This window comes from Lepus europaeus, chromosome 14 (assembly GCF_033115175.1).
Source record: "Lepus europaeus isolate LE1 chromosome 14, mLepTim1.pri, whole genome shotgun sequence".
Taxonomy (NCBI): Eukaryota; Metazoa; Chordata; class Mammalia; order Lagomorpha; family Leporidae; genus Lepus; species Lepus europaeus.
This window is the reverse complement of record NC_084840.1, coordinates 13,102,116-13,120,748: the sequence shown is the minus strand read 5'-3', so window position 1 is coordinate 13,120,748 and position 18,633 is coordinate 13,102,116. Positions and strand designations below refer to the sequence as shown.

Genomic DNA, 18,633 nt, shown 5'->3' with positions numbered 1-18,633 from the left:
GTGGCGTGTGGCTGCCGGCGCGCTGCGCCAATCCGAAGCCAGGAGCCAGGTGCTTCCTCCTGGTCTCCCATGCGGGTGCAGGGCCTAAGGACCTGGGCCATCCTCCACTGCACTCCCTGGCCACAGCAGAGAGCTGGCCTGGAAGAGGAGCAACCGGGACAGAACTGGGGCCCCAACCAGGACTAGAGCCCGGGGTGCTGGCACCACAGGCGGAGGATTAGCCTAGTGAGCCGCTGCAGCACTGGCCCGAGAATATCTTAATTTAAAGATCAGAAAATTTACCAGCTAAAGATTGTGAAAATGACAAAAATATCTATTATTATATAGTCCACTCTATTTTTTTGCAAATGTTTAAGAATACTATAAGGTACAAGGTATTAATCACCAGAGACCTTCAAGGGCATGTTTAGCCATAAAAGGATATGGCAATTATTCCATCCTGAGGTTTGCAGAGAATTCCCCAGAGGATGAGATAAACACAGTTTCAGGAACCCATCCCTAGATTTTTTGATTGTGTAGGTCAAAGATGAGCTCATGAATTTTGATTTACATTTCTAGCAATTTGCTAGGACATGCTGATGCTATTGGTGCAGGGAGCACATTTTGAAACCTTTGAGCTATGAGATTAATCACTTGGTATTCAATTTCATCATTTTATTTGTTGGCATAAACCTATTTGGTCCTGGCTTAAAAAATTAATGCATACCCATTTTTAATGATACTAGATGCAGTTTTATTTTTATTGCCTGCGATAGTTTCATAATTACATTATAAAAGCTTATCAAAGTACCTTTGCACGTTGGCTTTCCTATCCATCTGCTGTTAATACATGTTATAACACCAGGCCCATCCAATCTGTAATTTTCTGGACATGTATAACTCACTTGTTCTCCTGATCTATATGACTTCTTTTTCTTGCCTATGGGTATGGCACCGTCAAAGCTGGGTAAATTTACACAATCTGTTTCTGAAAGGAAAAGAATATTTATATGTTCAGAAAATCACAATATACACTAATTATATTCTAAAATATTTGTTAGATACATATAGAACCAACGAATATTGCATAATCATTTTTAATTATGTGAAATGTGATGTTAGCAGTTTTGACTTGATTGCACTGAACTGTTCTATTGTTATTAAAAATATAAAAGGGGGATCATATTGGATGTCTGATAACACAGTGGCAGTTGTACTTGAGAGACTATTTTTGCATTCATTTTACTTTACTTTTTGTTGGCACCCATATAATGTATTTCTGTTTTTAATTTTTACAAAATGTAATTACTTACATTAATTATTTTAAACAACTTCAGAAATGTACATTTGTAAGGAGGTAGCTTATACATTCACAGCAAATTGTATAATGATGAGCTTTATGAGTGGGGGTGAGCGACACTCCAAGAACAGAGATGAGAAGTCAGAGAATGTGTGTTACATGAAGCTGAAAGTTCATATAAAATGATGCAAAACTGAAGTTATTAGCTCATAACATCAAACTCTTCTAAAATCTTACTAGGGCTGTGATTCTTAGAATCTGAAACCTTCAATAGACACCTTATGACATTCTAGAATTACAGCTTTCTTGTTTACATAATTTATACTTTGAAAGAAGGGCAATTTTAATACATAGAATACATCAAATATACTATACTTATGCATTCTGGTGGTGGTGACCATTTTCTTCCTAAACATGTTGCAAATGCAGGTCCATCAATTCCAAAACCTTTGGAGCACCTGTATATAACTTCTTCTCCATACTGGTAACTGTTCGACATGTCAGATGCAACACCATTAGAAATCTCAGGTGGAGAGCCACAAGGAAGTCCTGAAACCAAAAGTTTCACTAACTCAGGAATTTAATTTCAGGCGCAGGTTTTAATATTCAGTCATTTTACTTGAAAAGGTATGATAGCATAGCAGTTACTGTGACATCACCAAGGAAGTATGCTAATACTTCCTAAAGCTGCCATCCTAGTATGTGACTGCCTGTCAAAATGTTAGAGCTTGAGACAGCATGTGAAATTGAAATTATCAACACAGTTAGGAATTAACCAGTGTTGCTGTTAAGGGAAAAACACGTTGAGGATTATAAAGCTATCAAAATCACTGTACACTGCAAGATATCAGAAAGGACATTGTAGGAAGACCATAACATACACTTATTAAATTTAGAAAAAGCGAACACTATAACTTGCATGAATAGGAGGCTTATTTTCACAACACACTTTTTTTAAAAAACAATGAAACAGAATAATAGGTAATTTTTAATGAATCGATAATATTAAATTAGGATTGATAAGATTATGCATAAAGCATTTCAGTGGTAAAATATATAAATGACACCATATGTGTAGTGGTTAAATTATTCTAGATCATGACTTTGATAATAGATATGCTTATTGAATTAAACTATAAAAAGAACTTGAAGCTTCACATGGTCCATCCTCACCTACACAGTGAGGTGGAGAACTCCATTTTCCCATGTGGCACGTTATTCCATCTCCTCCAGATATGCTGAAACCATCTTCACAAATATAACTTAATTTCGTGCCATGTGGGTAAACTCTGCCTTCCCCTTCTTCTGGAAGTATAGATGATCTAATTCTTCCATGGTCTATGTCAGGCGGTTTAGAACATGGGCTTTTTTCTATATGAAGAAGAGAAATCAAGGGTAAAACCCAAATAAGATGTTTAAAATGAAAAACAAAATAAACTAATATTTGCGATTTTAAAATAAGTGTAATTTGAACAAATAGTCAAAAATTTAAATATTGAAACTTTCAAGGATACATGTGTCATTTTTCAAGTATCAACCTTTAGGTCAATATCTTCCTTCATCTGTGTCCTATTTGTTGTGAGGAGTAAAATATGGGTAAACAGATATTTTACATAATATTTATACAATATCCCAAGGTTTTTAATCTCAGTTTTGCTCACAGGAGTAAAACAATGGTAATTACTTCATATTCTTTTTAATCATGATGTAAGGTTTCAGAATAAAATATATGTTTTAATTCTTTTCAATACACAAAGCACTGGGAAGACTTAACAGCATTGGAAGGAATTAACAAAAGAAGTTATAGAGTACTGACCAGCACAGCGAGGTATTGATTGCCATCTTCCATCTTTGCACACAATTTCCTCTGCTCCTTGAATTAGATAATTTTCTTGACAAAGAATAGACATTTTTTCTCCATCCTGATAATTCACTGTGGTTGTCATATTTTGAGAATAGGGAATCTGAGGTGGCGGTGGGCATGGTTCTGTTTTTACTTTTAAAAAAATATTAAAATTAGATTTCTTGAGTAAAATCATAACTTTAAAATATTAAAAAGATAATTGTCAATAAATATAAACATCAATAAGAATGACAATATACTACCATAAATTCTCAATGTTTTATATATATGCTATACTTTTCTTCTTTATGGCAGCTTATCAGCTTAAAATGACTTTAATAATAAATAATAACTAATTTTTATAAATTTTATAAAAATTCTATAAAAATTTTATAATAATTATAAAATAATAACTAAATTTTTATAAAGCTTAAAGGTACTATTCTCTCCTTTTTAAAAAATTTTTTGACAGGCAGAGTGGACAGTGAGAGAGAGAGATAGAGAGAAAGGTCTTCCTTTTCCCATTGGTTCACCCTCCAATGGCCGCCAAGGCCGGCGCGCTGCGGCCAGCACATTGTGCTGATCCGAAGCCAGGAGCCAGGTGCTTCTCCTGGTCTCCCATGGGGTGCAGGGTCCAAGCACTTGGGCCATCCTCCACTGCACTCCTGGGCCACAGCAGAGAGCTGGACTGGAAGAGGATCAACCGGGACAGAATCCGACACCCCGACTGGGACTAGAACCCAGAGTGCCGGTGCCGCTAGGCGGAGGATTAGCCTATTGAGCCAGGGCTCCGGCCTAAAGATACTATTCTCACAAATGAGAAAGCAATAAAATTAATGTTGTAAAAAAATGCTTACCTGTGCAAGTTAGTTTGGGATCCCATCTTCCATTTATGCAGATTGAGTGTTTATTTCCTGATTTTCCCCGACATCTGTAACTTACGTTGGAGTTATGATTATATTCATTCTTATTTGATAGGTTTGTCTCACTTGCAATTGAATCTGATACTACACACTTCTCAAGTTGATCTGTCGCTATAAAGTGAAAATATTTCCATGCAAAGACTAATTAGGAATCAAATAATGACATAAAATAGCCATAAAGTCGTGTATACAACATTATGATTTATTTCTAGAGATTCCACCAACCAAATTAGTCCTGGTCAGATTGCATAATACAAGATGTTATGTGTGAACCTAAGTTCCATTCTGAGGACTGGAGTCCTGAGCAAGACAAACGAGTTTTCTGAGAGATGGAGAGAAACCTAAGGCCAGAGGAGAGGTGGTGGTGGTGCTGGTTATGTCCTGTGCATGACTGGTTTCTGCAAGATTTTCTTTGTTGGGAAAAATTAAAAAGCTAAACTAGGGGCTAGCATTGTGGCACAGCAGGCTGATCCATGATCTTGCTGGTTGGAGTCCCAGCTGCCCCACTTTCATCCAGCTTCCTGCTAATGCACCCGGGAGAGCAGTGGAAGATGGCCAAGTGCTTGGGCCTCTGTCACCTGTGTGGGAGACCTTGAGAGAGTTCCTGGCTCCTGGATTTGGCCTGGCCCAGCCCTGGCTGCTGTTACCAATTGGGAAGTGAACAGCTGGATGGAAGATATCTCTGTAAATTTCCCTCCCTCTTCTTTCATTCTCTCTCTCTTTCTCTGCCTGCCTTAAAAAACAAACAAACAAACAAACAACAACAACAACAAAACTACGCTAGTAGAAAGTACAGAATAAATGAATAAATACTGGGAGGTAAAAATTTGAATAGGTCTATGAAAGACAAAAATAACTTATATTGAGCTGAATATGGGTAGGAGATTAAGATTAAGAAGGAAAACTCTGAAATTGGAAGAAATAATAATTCAAAAAGAAGTTTTGATGTAAGTTAGAATGAAGAATTGAGAGTTTCATATCTGATAGCAGCTTGAGTGTTCACTCCACGTGTAGTAAGGTGAAATAATTTTGTAGAGAGAAGAAGACAAGATAAGTTTAGAAATTGAAGGATTGGCAGTATTTTTGACAAGAATGTTATGATTAACCCAACAACTTTTATTGACTCATTCGACAAACTCCTACTGAGTATCTCCTATACATTAGTCTTCTAGATGTTGGAGATACTTCTGTGAGTAAAGTATATAAAAATCTATGCTATCTTGAAGCTCTGTCTTTCCCTGGAATTAATTAACAGCTAAAGCTGTGATGGAGCAAATCAATTAGTTGGAAGAGCCAGGACTCTTTGAATGCAATATTCAAGAAAGCTCTAGGGGTCAGAGCTGTGGCACAGCCCTGGCCTGAAGTGCCAGCATCCTAGATGGGTGCCGGTTCTAGTCCTGGCTGCTCCTCCTCTGATCCAGTTCTCTGCTATGGCCTGGGAAAGCAGTGGATGATGGCCCAAGTCCCTACTTCTCTACACCCATTTCGGGGACCCAGAAGAATCTCCTGGCTCCTGGCTTCGAATCAGTACAGCTCCGGCCGTTGTAGCCATCTGGAGAGTAAACCAGCAGAGGAAAGACCTCTCTCTCTCATTCTACCTCTCTCCCTCTCTCTGTATCTACCTCTCTCTGTAACTCTGTCTTTCCAATAAATAATAAATCTTTAAAAAAAAAAAAAAAAGAAAGCTCTAGGTAGAGCTTGCTACTTCTGTTTTTCCTCTTTAAGTACATATTCAATTATCAACAAAAATCTGTAATCATTGTTTTTAAGATTGCATATTTTCAGGAATATTTTAAATTTCAAAAAGATACTGCAAATATTTTTTTTCTAGTAAAATAGAAACATCATTAAATATGTAGTTATTATTATTATTCAGCATTCATTAAATATTCTCACCAACACACTGAGGAAGTTGAGTCCATGTTCCATTAATGCATGTAATTGATCTGTGTCCAATCATTGTAAATGTTTCTCTGCAGCTGAACACCACTGAATCTCCATGGTGATAGGGAGGGGCAGAAGGCTCAACGTAGCCGTGCTCCAGGTCAGGAATATCTCCACATGTGCTTTCCTCTTCTATGGAAATTTCATGAAAATATTGTCATAGATAAACAGAGTTTGTAGGTGTTAGGAAAATAAAAATTGTTTCAATATTAATATTTGCATATTTTACCAATACACGTTGGTAAGGTTGTCCAATTTCCATCAACACACTCAATTTTATGAGGCCCTTTCAACAGAAATCTTGTATTGCAATCATATTCTACAACCTCACTGTGTTCATATTCTTGTTTCTTTGTTCCTTTAACTTGTCCATTGAGGAGCTGAGGAGGTGAACTACATGACTGTACTTGCCCTAGAGTAGAAATATTGTAAATATTGGTTAAATTGCCTATCTTATAATTAAAAAAAACTATAAAATGGATTAGTTCAAGAAACTATTGGAAATTATTTCCTTAAGCAAGGAAACCTGAGGAGTCTGCCCCCCCCCCCCCCCCCAGCACATGTCTTTACAGGACCCTCTCTGAATTAATGCATCAGCGTTCACATAAGGACATACTGGAAGCTCACAGAAATTAGGAGAGAGAGAGCAGTTAGAATATTCAAAATCTGACTTCTTGTTTCAGCAATTGTAAGATGAATAATCACCTTTACATGTTGGAACATTAGGGGACCATCCAAAGTGGTAACACTGCATTGAATCTGGTCCCACTCTTCTAAGCCCCGGTCTGCAGGTGAATTTCAGCACGTCTCCAACTCTGTATTTTTCATTCTTGGCATCAATAACAACTAAATCTTTTCCTACTTGAGGAACTCTGCATTCTCTTTCTAAAGAAAATTAAAGGAGTTTAATGAGAATATGTAATTAAGCTTTGCCAAAGTAAGTTTTAAATGTGTCATATAAATATGAGCAGTTACTCGATGATGGATATCCTGAGGGAATCAGATAAATTCTCTTCCTTGAAAAACTGTTACACATGGTTTTATCCGCCCTGCAAATTCCTATGGGCCTCTGAGAAACAGTGTTTATTGCTTTGGCTAGAAACAGTCTACATGAGCTCATCTTCCCCCTTTTCCCCTTCTCATCCTGGAAAACAGACAGCTGATTGTCAAATATAAAAGAGATTCCTGTAATTATCCACACAACTTGTCATAAAAGGAAAAAGAACTACCCTTATGACCTGCAGAAACTAATAATCAAAGTAGAAGGTGAAAAGTAGAAACTCAGGAGTAAAATAGCTGAGCAAGTTGTTACAAACCACGGTGGTCATCGAAGCCCAGTTTTAAGTTATTCGAAAGCTTACATTTACTATAACAAAGACAATTCTTTTCTAATCAGAAAACTGTGATGGACATAGCCCCTAGGAAAAATTAACATAGGGTGATATTTTAAAAATAGATTGTTGTCTTTTGGCTTCAAAAGGCCTACTCCTCCCAGTTTACATCAAATCAGAAATAGGTTGATTTAATCCTTGTTGTTTTTTTAAAATGCTGCTAGAATATTTAAAAAATGGGGCACATAAAATTTAATAAAAAAAATTCCTGAAAATTCAGTACTCACCATAACATGTGGGTAAATCAGTCCAACCATTGTAACCACATTCTATGGTGCCTTTGGTCTGTCCATCTGTGTTTTCATATCCATCATGGCACTCATATTCCAATCTGTCACCAAGCTTATACCATATGCTATTGTTTTTGGCTCTGGAATTCTCAAACACTGGCATTTCACAAGATTCTAACACATAATACAATATAATATTTCACTGCTCATGTAATTTAATGGGCAATCTAAGGAACATTTACTATAGGAACAAATGGGTTTATCGATTAGCATGTGCTAATAAATTAAATAGTATATAAAAATTATCTAAGAAAACTAATGTGATAGTATTGCTGGTAATCAAATAGGCCATTATAAATATAAAGAATTTTTAAAGCAAACCAGAATAGCATTTTGTGAACTAGATGTCAAATATAGTTGTTCTGACATACATAAAAGAGAAAAACATTAGTTGATTACAAAGATTGAGGAATAACTTACATTTCCTATTCCTTAAAAAGAGAGTTTCAGGTTGATTATTTGTTATAATGTAGTACAGAATGAGCTTTATATGAGGATATTTTATCAATTTTTCTTTAGATAGAACTCATAATAAGCATAGAAATTAGAAAGAATTAAAAGAGCAGGAATGGGTAGTCTAACTCTCCATTTCATTAATAGCTTGTTAAATATCACTTCAAAAATATCCCAGAATAGGTTGAGGATAAATAAGATAAACTGAACTAATTTCTCTTAGAAAATCCGTACTAACATTTGGGTAATGTGATCAGAAATCTTCCAACATAGCAAAACTTTGTACAACATTGAAATATTTCTTTCTTTCTACTATCTAGATATTGATGAAGATTTTCTAAGAGTAATAATTTTCAGAAATGCACCTACCAAACAGTAGCAAACATAAATTATAAATATTAGATTTTTCTGGGATTATATACTATGGAAACATACCAGCAAAAACATTAACTATGTGTATGGGGCAAAGACTTTGATATGAAAAGGCTGATCACCTAAAAACAGGCATATCTAACATTCACAAAGGTCTCAGGTAAAAATAAGTGCACATACACCAGAAACACCTAAGCTTCCTAACCTGTTTTCAAATCACAGGATGATTTAAGTGGGAAAAAAAAATTGAACTGACATTGATATTCTACCATATTAGTATCTAATCTTAAAAGGAAGAACATATATGCTTTTTTCTCAAAGTTTTTTATTTATTTTTTAAATAAAATCACTTGTGCCCCCCAAAAAAACAAAACTAAAGAAACTTTATCCTGTCATAAGTCATATGAATAAATAATGGGATATGAACGTGTACATTACTCACTAACGCATGTGGGTTGATGGGACCATCCACTCTGCAGGCATGTGACTGATCCTGATGTTTCCCCATCTGTGGTTACATATCCTGGCTTACACCTATATTCTGTTTTTCTGTTTAGGGCATATGTAAAATCATATTCAGACATAAACCCATTCTCCACTTCTATATCTAATTTTGAACATGTTTCTAAAAGAGAAAAAAATCAAGAAAAGATAGCGATATGTTTAATTATACTTACATTGACTTTAATACTATTAAGACACCCTTGTAAGAACAATGAGTCATATATAAATAAAAACCTGGATTAAGTATAATTGTTCAAATTCTTGTGTCTAAGAAAAAAAGCTATGAGTTTCCAAAGATAGTGCTTCAAGATACTTCCTGAAATTTGATGGTTTTCATAAAGAAATCAACAAGCAACAAATGTTGGTGAGGATGTAGGGGAAAAGGTAGCCTAATCCATTGCTGGTGGGAATGTAAACTGTGCAGCCCCTGTAGAAGACAGTATGGAGATACCTCAGATACCTGAAAATGGACCTACCAAATGACCCAGCTATTCCACTCCTAGAAATTTATCCAAAGGAAATGAAATCAGCATATGAAAGAGTTCTCTATAGCACATGTTTATTGCAGCTCAGTTCATATTAGCTAAAATATGGGATCAACTCAGATGCCCATGAATTGAAGGCTGGATAAAGAAACCATGGTATATGTACACTATGGAATACTACACAGCAGTGAAAATATGAAATGCAAAAAAAAAAATGGATGCAACTGGAAAACGTTATACTTAGTGAGATAAGCCGGTCACAAAAAGACAAATACCATATGTTCTATCTAATCTAACATCTAATCATATAACAAAATCTAACGAATTCTTTATATAAAAGAAAAAATACTGAAGATAAGCTATTGCTTTTAAAAAATTAGAATAAAGCAACCAAAACATAAGTACAAATATTGAAAATATCCATATGAGAAGATAAAATATAAGAGGAAATAAACGAAAGTAAAGTTTGCAAAGATATGCATTAAAATTGGTAAACATCACCGCAGCTCACTAGGCTAATCCTCCGCCTGCGGCGCCGGCACCCCAGATTCTAGTCCCGGTCGGGGTGCCGGATCTGTCCCGGTTGCTCCTCTTCCAGTCAGCTCTCTGCTGAGGCCTGGGAGTGCAGTGGAGGATGGCCCAAGTGCTTGGGCCCTGCACCCTATTGGGAGACCAGGAGCAAGCACCTGGCTCCTGGCTTCGGATCAGCGCAGCGCTGGCTGTAGCGGCCATTTGGGGGGTGAACCAATGGAAGGAAGACCTTTCTCTCTGTCTCTCTCTCTCTCACTGTCTAAATCTGCCTGTCAAAAAAAAATATAGGTGGGGCCGGCGCCGTGGCTTAACAGGCTAATCCTCCGCCTTGTGGCACCGGCACACCGGGTTCTAGTCCCGGTTGGGGCGCCGGACTCTATCCCGGTTGCCCCTCTTCCAAGCCAGCTCTCTGCTTATGGCCCGGGAAGGCAGTGGAGGATGGCCCAAGTCCTTGGGCCCTGCACCCGCATAGGAGACCAGGAGAAGCACCTGGCTCCTGGCTTCGGATCAGCGAGATGCGCCGGCTACAGCGGCCATTGGAGGGTGAACCAATGGCAAAAAGGAAGACCTTTCTCTCTGTCTCTCTCACTATCCACTCTGCCTGTCAAAAAAATATATATATAGGTAAACATCAGGCAAGAATAATCAGGAAAAATCAAGTTCCAGCCACAATGAGGAAACTGGAATAAAAAGATAAAAATAACAGTCATCAGGTATCAGCAAACAAGGAGTACTTGACAGTAATTACAGAGAAAAAGAAGCAAATGATGTGCACTCTGTTTCAAGTGGTTTTAGACTTGGAGGGATTTTCCAGAAAACAGCACAGAAAGAAAGAATCTAAGCAAAGACATCAGTCTTGCTGACAAAAAGTAACAAAGTCAGTGTTTTCCGAGGGATTGAGGTTACTGGAATATGTAGAAGACAGAGCCAGAGCAGAAGTGAGCTTGGAGTGGACAAGCTCTGAACATCTGCAGCATGAGCCCTTGGGATCTTTGGCTGAATATTGACATGCCCCACTGTAGGACAAAACTGCAGGAACAGGGAGAAAGAATGACTTCCAGGGATCAGTAAGGCCACTGAGCACCAACAAAGCAGGCTGACATTCCAATGTGGTCAGTCTGAGTGGAAGGCTCTTTCGGCAGTGCTCAATCTATGCCCAACTGAAGCCAATGGATAAACCACAATCCAAATCTGTGGAATGACAGAGAAGCAGTGTGGGATAAACAGGCTGCCTATCACTGGTATCAGGAAGAACAAGGCTCCACATCAATTACCTTAGCTACAATGCTAGGACAGCAGAAAAAGTAGAAGAAATAAAACAGTAATAACAATTAAAATAATAAAGAATAAATAAGTAAATAAACATGCAAAAAAAAAGCATTTCACTTTGGGAGATCTCTGAAACTGATACTTTTAAACAGGATTATCAGAGAAAAAGAGTACAGGTGGCACAAATCACCAGCACTGGCTAGGGCAAGGATGGCATCACTGTAGTTTTTTATATATCTGAGAAGAATATAGGAATACTGTGGACAAAAGTATACCCATCAATTCAACAACCTAGATGAACTAATAAAACTTTCAAATGCCGAAAGCTTCCATTGTTCACTCAAGAAACTATAGATAACATTGGTGTGATTTTATCTAGGCATGAAAAAACACAAAATGATTAAAAATGTAGCAAAATGCATACAGGATCTTTATACTGAAACTATACAGCTTTTCCATAAGAAATCAAGCAACATCTAACTAACCACAGAAATATAAAATGTTCATGGATTGAAAATTCAAAGACATTATGATAATTCTCCCAATTTGATCTCTAAATACATACTAATCCAAATCAACACATGCATCTTTTTGTACATATGAACAAGACAATTCTCTTTTTTTATAATTCTTTTCATTTTACTCCCTGTTTAACAGGTAATTATAAGAGTCATACAGAAAGGCAAGGAGAAAAAAGCAAACTAATTCTTCAAAAGCAAATAGGGAGGGCTCTCATCACAAGATTTTTGTCTTTCATAATGTGATAATAATTACATAATCTTTGATACTGTTTGAAGTATTAACATAAGAAAAATGAAAGACATGAGGGAGTCCAGAAACAGAGCCCAACTTGTGGGCAAGTGCTGTTTTAAAAAGGGCCAAAACAATTTAATGGAGAATGGATAATCTTTTTAACAAGTAATACTAGACGGGCCAAGTTGTGGTGTAGCAGAGGTTAAGCTGCAGCCTGTGACTCCAATATCCCGTATAGCCTCCAATTACTGACTTGGCCATGAATTTCATCTGGGTCTCCTATGTGGGTAGGCAGGGCCCAACTACTTGGGCCATCTTCCACTGCATTTCCCAAGTGAATTAGCAGAGAGCTGGATAGGAGGTGGAGCAATGGGGATACAAACTGGAGCCCGTAAGGGATTCCAGTGTTGCAGGCAGCAGTTTAACTCACTACACCACAAAGCACAACCACATCCATTTCTTATAATAAATAAATCTGTGCTCACTATGGACTCAGTAAACCACTCCTAGATATTTAGTCATGAGAGTGGAATTTATATTCATATCAAAAATCTGTATGTAAATACTTTTAGCAGCAGGATTCACAAATGCCCAAAACAACACGTAACCCAGATGTCCTTCAATAGTTGAATGGATTAACAGAGTGTGGTGCTCAGTACAAGGGAGTAATAGTCATCAGTAAAGGAAATGAACCATGGATCCACCCAACAATGTGAATTGTGCTCACTGAAAGCCACACTCAGCAGATTCTCTTCTGTAGGTTTTAATATATGTAACCCATTGGAAAAAGCAACACTTCAGGTATCAAGAACAGATCAGTGATTTCCAGGGTTCAGGGGAAAACCCCTGCAACTCTAAAGGCATAGCACGAGGGCAGTATTGCAGTGAGAGAGCTGCTGGTAATTATAAGACTATTTGATTTTCAGATGTCATAGAGCTGTACAACAACAACAAAATCATAGATTTTCTATAAGTAAAGTTTTTTGAAAACTGGTAACTGGAGGTATATTAAAAATTTTCAACTTTAATTAAAGATTTTAGACACTGGTATATTAATGCCAACAACTTCCTTATTAACTAGTTAAATACAGTGGTCAAAAAAGAGTATGTTAGGCAGAGCGGCAAGATGGCGGAATAGGAAGGAAGCACATTGATAGTTCGTCAAGACACACGTTAATATAAGTGGAGATACTGCAGGGTCAAGGAAGAGTAGGGGAAGAAACAGCAGAGGAAACTCTTCCGGAACTAGTGATTCACAGTGGACCTGCGTGGAGAGCGTGGGAGCCCAAGTTCGGGACAGCAGCGGCAGACTCAACGCACCAGCGCTGGAAAGCGAGGTGAGCCGAACCTCCATAGCCCGAGACACCAGCGGGCAAGCGGAAAGAGGAGGCTAGAGGGAACGAGGCTTGAAACTCCGTGGGGAAAAGTTCACCAGGCTAACTAGAAGAGAGAGAGGAAAAAAAAAAGTGACCGATACGGACACGAGTCTCTCTCTCTCCGCTCACCTCTCAAAGGCGAGCAAGACAAAGAGCAGGCGCCATTTTGGACATACGTCATAAGCAGGGCGACCTCAGGTCTGCACCGGCCCTGAGCCTAGCAGAAAAACCTGACTCCGGGGGGAGGGGTGAAATAACAGGAGATTAGCATCTAACTTGGCAACCCAGTGGGAGACTGCAGGAGAATTGGAGCCCACACTGAGGGCAGCAGAGATTCCCTGTGTGGTCCTTGGGAAAGAGCTTCCGATCTCTGGCTCCTGTGGGTATATCATTTGCCTGCTAATTACTACCTCCAATTACGTTCAGCTGTGCGGAATTACTTCCCTTTTGAATCAAAAAAAGAAAGAGAGATTTACCACGCCTAACCTGGGAGTGTCATCTTTGACACACCCTCAGCCCTGAGGAACCAAACACAGCTCTCAGTCCACACTCATCTCAAGCCTCTAAGGCTCCACCGAAAGCAGACAGTCCACTTAATAAGGAGCCATAGTGTAACAAGAAAAAACACCACAGTGAAGAAACCAAATATCTCCAACATGCCAAACAACAAACGCAAAAACCAAGCTAACAAGAACAAGGAAGACACTATGACGCCCCCAAATGAAAAAGACACCCCAATTCAAGATTATGAAGATGATGAGATCGAAGAAATGCAAGAAGCGGATCTCAAAAAATTGCTAAGAACATTAAGAACTTCTCAAAAACAAATTCTTGAACTACAGAAATCCTTAATGGACAAGATAGAAAATCTCTCTCGTGAAAATGAAATATTAAGGAGGAATCAAAATGAAATGAAACAACTAGTGGAACAAGAAACTCTGATAGTGACGAGAAATCATAATGAAATGAAGAATTCAATAGATCAAATGACAAACACATTAGAGAGCCTTAAAAACAGAATGGGCGAAGCAGAAGAGAGAATATCGGACTTAGAAGACAGAGAACAGGAAAGGAAACAGGCAAACCAAAGAAAAGAAGAAGAAATCAGAAATCTAAAAAATATTGTCGGGAATCTACAGGATACTATTAAAAAACCCAACATTCGAGTTCTAGGAGTTCCTGAAGGCATGGAGAGGGAGAAAGGATTAGAAGGCATTTTCAGTGAGATACTAGCAGAAAATTTCCCAGGTTTGGAGAAGGACAGAGGCATCTTAGTACAGGAAGCTTATAGAACCCCTAATAAACATGACCAAAAGAGATCCTCACCACGACATGTTGTAATCAAACTCACCACAGTGAAACACAAAGAAAAGATCCTAAAAGATGCAAGAGAGAAACGTCAGATTACTCTTAGAGGATCTCCAATTAGACTCACAGCAGACTTCTCATCAGAAACCCTACAAGCTAGAAAGGAATGGCGAGATATAGCCCAGGTACTAAGAGAGAAAAACTGCCAGCCCAGAATATTATATCCTGCAAAGCTCTCATTTGTGAATGAAGGTGAAATTAAGACTTTTCATAGCAAACAGAAACTGAAAGAATTTGTTGCCACTCATTCTGCCCTGCAAAAGATGCTTAAAGATGTGTTACACACAGAAACACAGAAACATGGTCACCAATATGAAAGAAGGTAAAGGAAGGAAACCTCACAGCAAAAGATCACAGGAAGCTCAATTTATCTTTGACATAGAATTAAACTCTGATGCTCTGTTAAAGCAATGTGTTAAAGTAATCTATTGTGTTCTCTTGATGTCTGTTAAATTCTAATTGTTCAAAAACAGCTGAATTTTTATTAAGATCTATGGGTTATGTAAATATGTGCTTATTTTCAAAGATTTGAATAATCACCTTGTAACAAGATCAAATTTGGTCTATGAGTTTATAATTTTAAACATGGCAACTTAAAGTCTTTTGTCATCCACAGTTATATATGATTTGCTGCTCATAAAACTAAAGCGTTGTTGGTTCTGTGTGTAGCTGTCCTCCTATGGGTTCCTATGGACTTTTTCCAGCCACTTCCATTGTATTCAGTACTTTGGGATGGCTCTGTAAACAGATGAAGCCAATAATGTATTAACAGTACCAACTGAGAGAAAGTATGGTTAACTGAGGTTACTAAAAAAGCAATTCAAATCAATTGGCAATCTACAAAAAGAGTTAAAGATTTTAAAAGCTATTATTAAAAACGCTATATTGGTTTATTATGCTATGTTAAATGTGTGTACATATTGTATGTCCACATGGGGAAATTTTATTAAGAGTCTTATTTTAAATGGCTTATAGATAAGATTGTCCATAAATTTAAGCTGCTAAAATCAATCAAAGATACATTTTAATTTGAGTGACCTGAATCTATGTATCATATGTTTTAAACTTGTAGGTAGAAAGAAACTAAAAACATTTTATATGGTTGTGCTTAAGTTTGCTGGTTAAACAAACTACACCATGTTAGATATTTAAGAGGTATTTTCAAATACATGATTCTTAAAATTTATAGAAGGCATTGGACCTTCTGGTAAATGTTTTCTTAAGTTGTTATCTAATGGTTGAAACTGTTTGCTAAGTATTCATGTGATATTGCTATTGTCAGCAAGCGATCTAGGACTTGCTCCCTCATTTCTCTATTCTAAGCCCAACTTGTTCTTTCATTTCTCTATTCTCTTCAAGATAGGAAACTAAATCTATTATGAAGGAATCTGTAGGACGCACAATTTAATCTTTAGACCTTATAAAAGAGATGGCTAACATTTTTCTGTAATAGCATAGCCAAAATAAGAACTTAAATAATAATCTCATAGCTAGATTCACTTCGCCATCAGCAAAGTATACAGTAAGTAGAAAAAACCTCCCTTTCAGACCAAAGGGAAAGAAAGTTTTAAAGTGAGAATATAATTTTCCTCATGGGCATTGTCTACCTTAGAAAAACTACTACAGAACATGCCTGTGACTATAGACTTGTAGTTCAGGCCACCGAAGATTAGAGATGGGACACGGGCACTCCCTTGACTTGCATCCTCTGGTCTGCTTTAACACAAACCAGGAGGAAAAGAAAGCTAGGCATCAGAAGCAATGGGTGGCAGGCCTATTAATGGCTGATCTATACAGTGATCTGCCCTCAAGGAGACCCAACAGGCCAGTCCACTGCAGTGGCTTTCAATGAGGTAAGCCTGGGCTTCAGCAGAAGTCAGCTTGTGAAGAGCCCTGGCAGCTCTGCCAAGAGTTGGATCACTGGAAATGGACCTGCCCTGGAGTCGAAGGATGCCCAGGTCAGAGCCACAGATCTTATTGGCTCTAAGCTGAAAAGCCCTTCACTCAGCCCAACGTCCAAAGTGACCACTGCAGCTGAGGGTGAGGTCAAGTAGGGTCAGCAACATTGCAGGCAGAACTGTAAATTTCTTGTTAGAGTTGCCACCTGCCTTTACCTGGCCAGCTCTCCTCCCAGGCCAGCCAAGTAATGAAAGTCAACAGAGTGCCTTCCCCTAGGAGGTTCACACCTCCCTTAGGATATACCCCATGTGAAGAGATAGATAGGTCTGGGCCTCTTAACTTACAAGGCCTAAAGCCCACCAGATTATTATCAAGCCCCTTCTATCAGGTTCTATTTGCCTCTCAATCAGAAAACTTAATTGTAGCTTAGACAGCACCTTTCTTAGCTCCTCTAAGAATGACTCTGTCCTTTGTTCTAGACCCTGTCTAGCGTACTTGGGCCTCATTCCTTTGTAATCATAACCTCTACTCTACCACCAATGGCTCTACTCCCAACATGTGTGTACTGATGGTCCTCTTCCCCACTTAATGCTGTATAATTGTTCAAACCTGGTTAATGCCACTCTTAGGATCATTGGTTACTATTCTCACTCTGTCTTTTATGACCTTGTCTAAATATGATCAGAGTCGGCAAACTTGGAAGGCTTCCATAGCCTTGGCAACTCATGACGACAGCCTAGGGTGGTTACTGGTGCCATAAACTAGAGTGTCAATTTGTTGGGTCAACAACAGGAGCCACTGTGCACTTGCTCCTCATGTGGGATCTCTGTCCTTAATGTGCTGTACATTTTGATTTGATGCTATAACTAGTACTCAAACAGTATGTTTCACTTTGTGTGTCTATGTGGGTGCAAACTGTTGAAACCTTTATACTAAATTGATCTTCTGTATATAAAGAGAATTGAAAATGAATCTTGATGCAAATGGAAGGGGAGAGGGAGCGGGAGAGGGGAGGGTTGCGGGTGGGAGGGAAGTTATGGGAGGGGAAAGCCACTGTAATCCATAAGCTGTACACTGGAAATTTATATTCATTAAATAAAAGTTTAAAAAAAAAAAAAGAGTATGTTAATGGAAGAATCTTCAAGACTGAAAAGGTCAGACCATCAGAAACTTTAGTCAAAATGGCAATAGCAATTCAAATGTCACAAGCTAAGTGGTCCATTTGCTAATGTACTGTCTCCAGTGACCATTTTAAAGGAAATTAAGGTCTATTTGCAATCTTCTGTAAATACTGTAATATATGTTTACTGTACCCATTGAAGAATATTTGAATCCCTCTCCTTATTGTCATACAATGGTTATGAGAAATTTAGATCTGATCAATTGAAGAGTACTGTGATGCACTGATGACAGTATATACTCATGATATAATGTTGATACCTTTATCTGAAGATCAAGCTCAAAATGATTAATTATATTTTGACCAAAAAGTATCCAAATAACCTAAAGTATAGGGCCTGGGAGTGTCTCTACATTATCGGAGGACCATCCCCTTAAGTTAGACCTCCCAGGTGTATATGAGTATAATTTACATATGGTTTGAGTGTGTCTACCAAAGGTTTTTGTGAAGAAGGTTGGTTCCCAATGTGTTGATGTGAAGGGGGTGGAACCCTTAAGAAGGGCACCCTAGATGAAGGTAATTAGGTCATTGATGGCTCTGCCCTCAAAGATTCTACTGCTGATCTTACAGAGAGAGTTAGTTCTTCCAAGAGTGAATTGCTATTAGAAGAGCCAAAGCTGCCCCTCTCCCTCTGACTACCTGATCATCATGTGATCTCTTCCTCTGGAAAGTTGCCCTGTCATGAGACCTTTGTCATGTTGTGTCACAGCCAAGAGTTTCACCAGAAACTGAGATGAGGCTGCCTGACCTAAGACATTCAGCCTTAAAACCTG

At 38.1% G+C, this 18,633-nt stretch overlaps 1 protein-coding gene across 1 annotated transcript in view; it reads right to left on the bottom strand.

Annotated features, from left to right (window-relative positions):
• CFH (complement factor H) overlaps positions 1 to 18,633 on the bottom strand; it is a 117,265-nt gene that overhangs the window by 61,631 nt on the left and 37,001 nt on the right. The window contains exons 10-19 of the mRNA XM_062210736.1: positions 8,938 to 9,120; positions 7,608 to 7,784; positions 6,695 to 6,874; positions 6,219 to 6,401; positions 5,942 to 6,121; positions 3,980 to 4,156; positions 3,096 to 3,275; positions 2,453 to 2,650; positions 1,655 to 1,828; positions 791 to 967 (exon numbers count right to left, since the gene is read on the bottom strand). Of these exons, the coding sequence (XP_062066720.1) occupies positions 791 to 967; positions 1,655 to 1,828; positions 2,453 to 2,650; positions 3,096 to 3,275; positions 3,980 to 4,156; positions 5,942 to 6,121; positions 6,219 to 6,401; positions 6,695 to 6,874; positions 7,608 to 7,784; positions 8,938 to 9,120 (1,809 nt within the window). The remainder of the gene's footprint in view (positions 1 to 790; positions 968 to 1,654; positions 1,829 to 2,452; positions 2,651 to 3,095; positions 3,276 to 3,979; positions 4,157 to 5,941; positions 6,122 to 6,218; positions 6,402 to 6,694; positions 6,875 to 7,607; positions 7,785 to 8,937; positions 9,121 to 18,633) is intronic.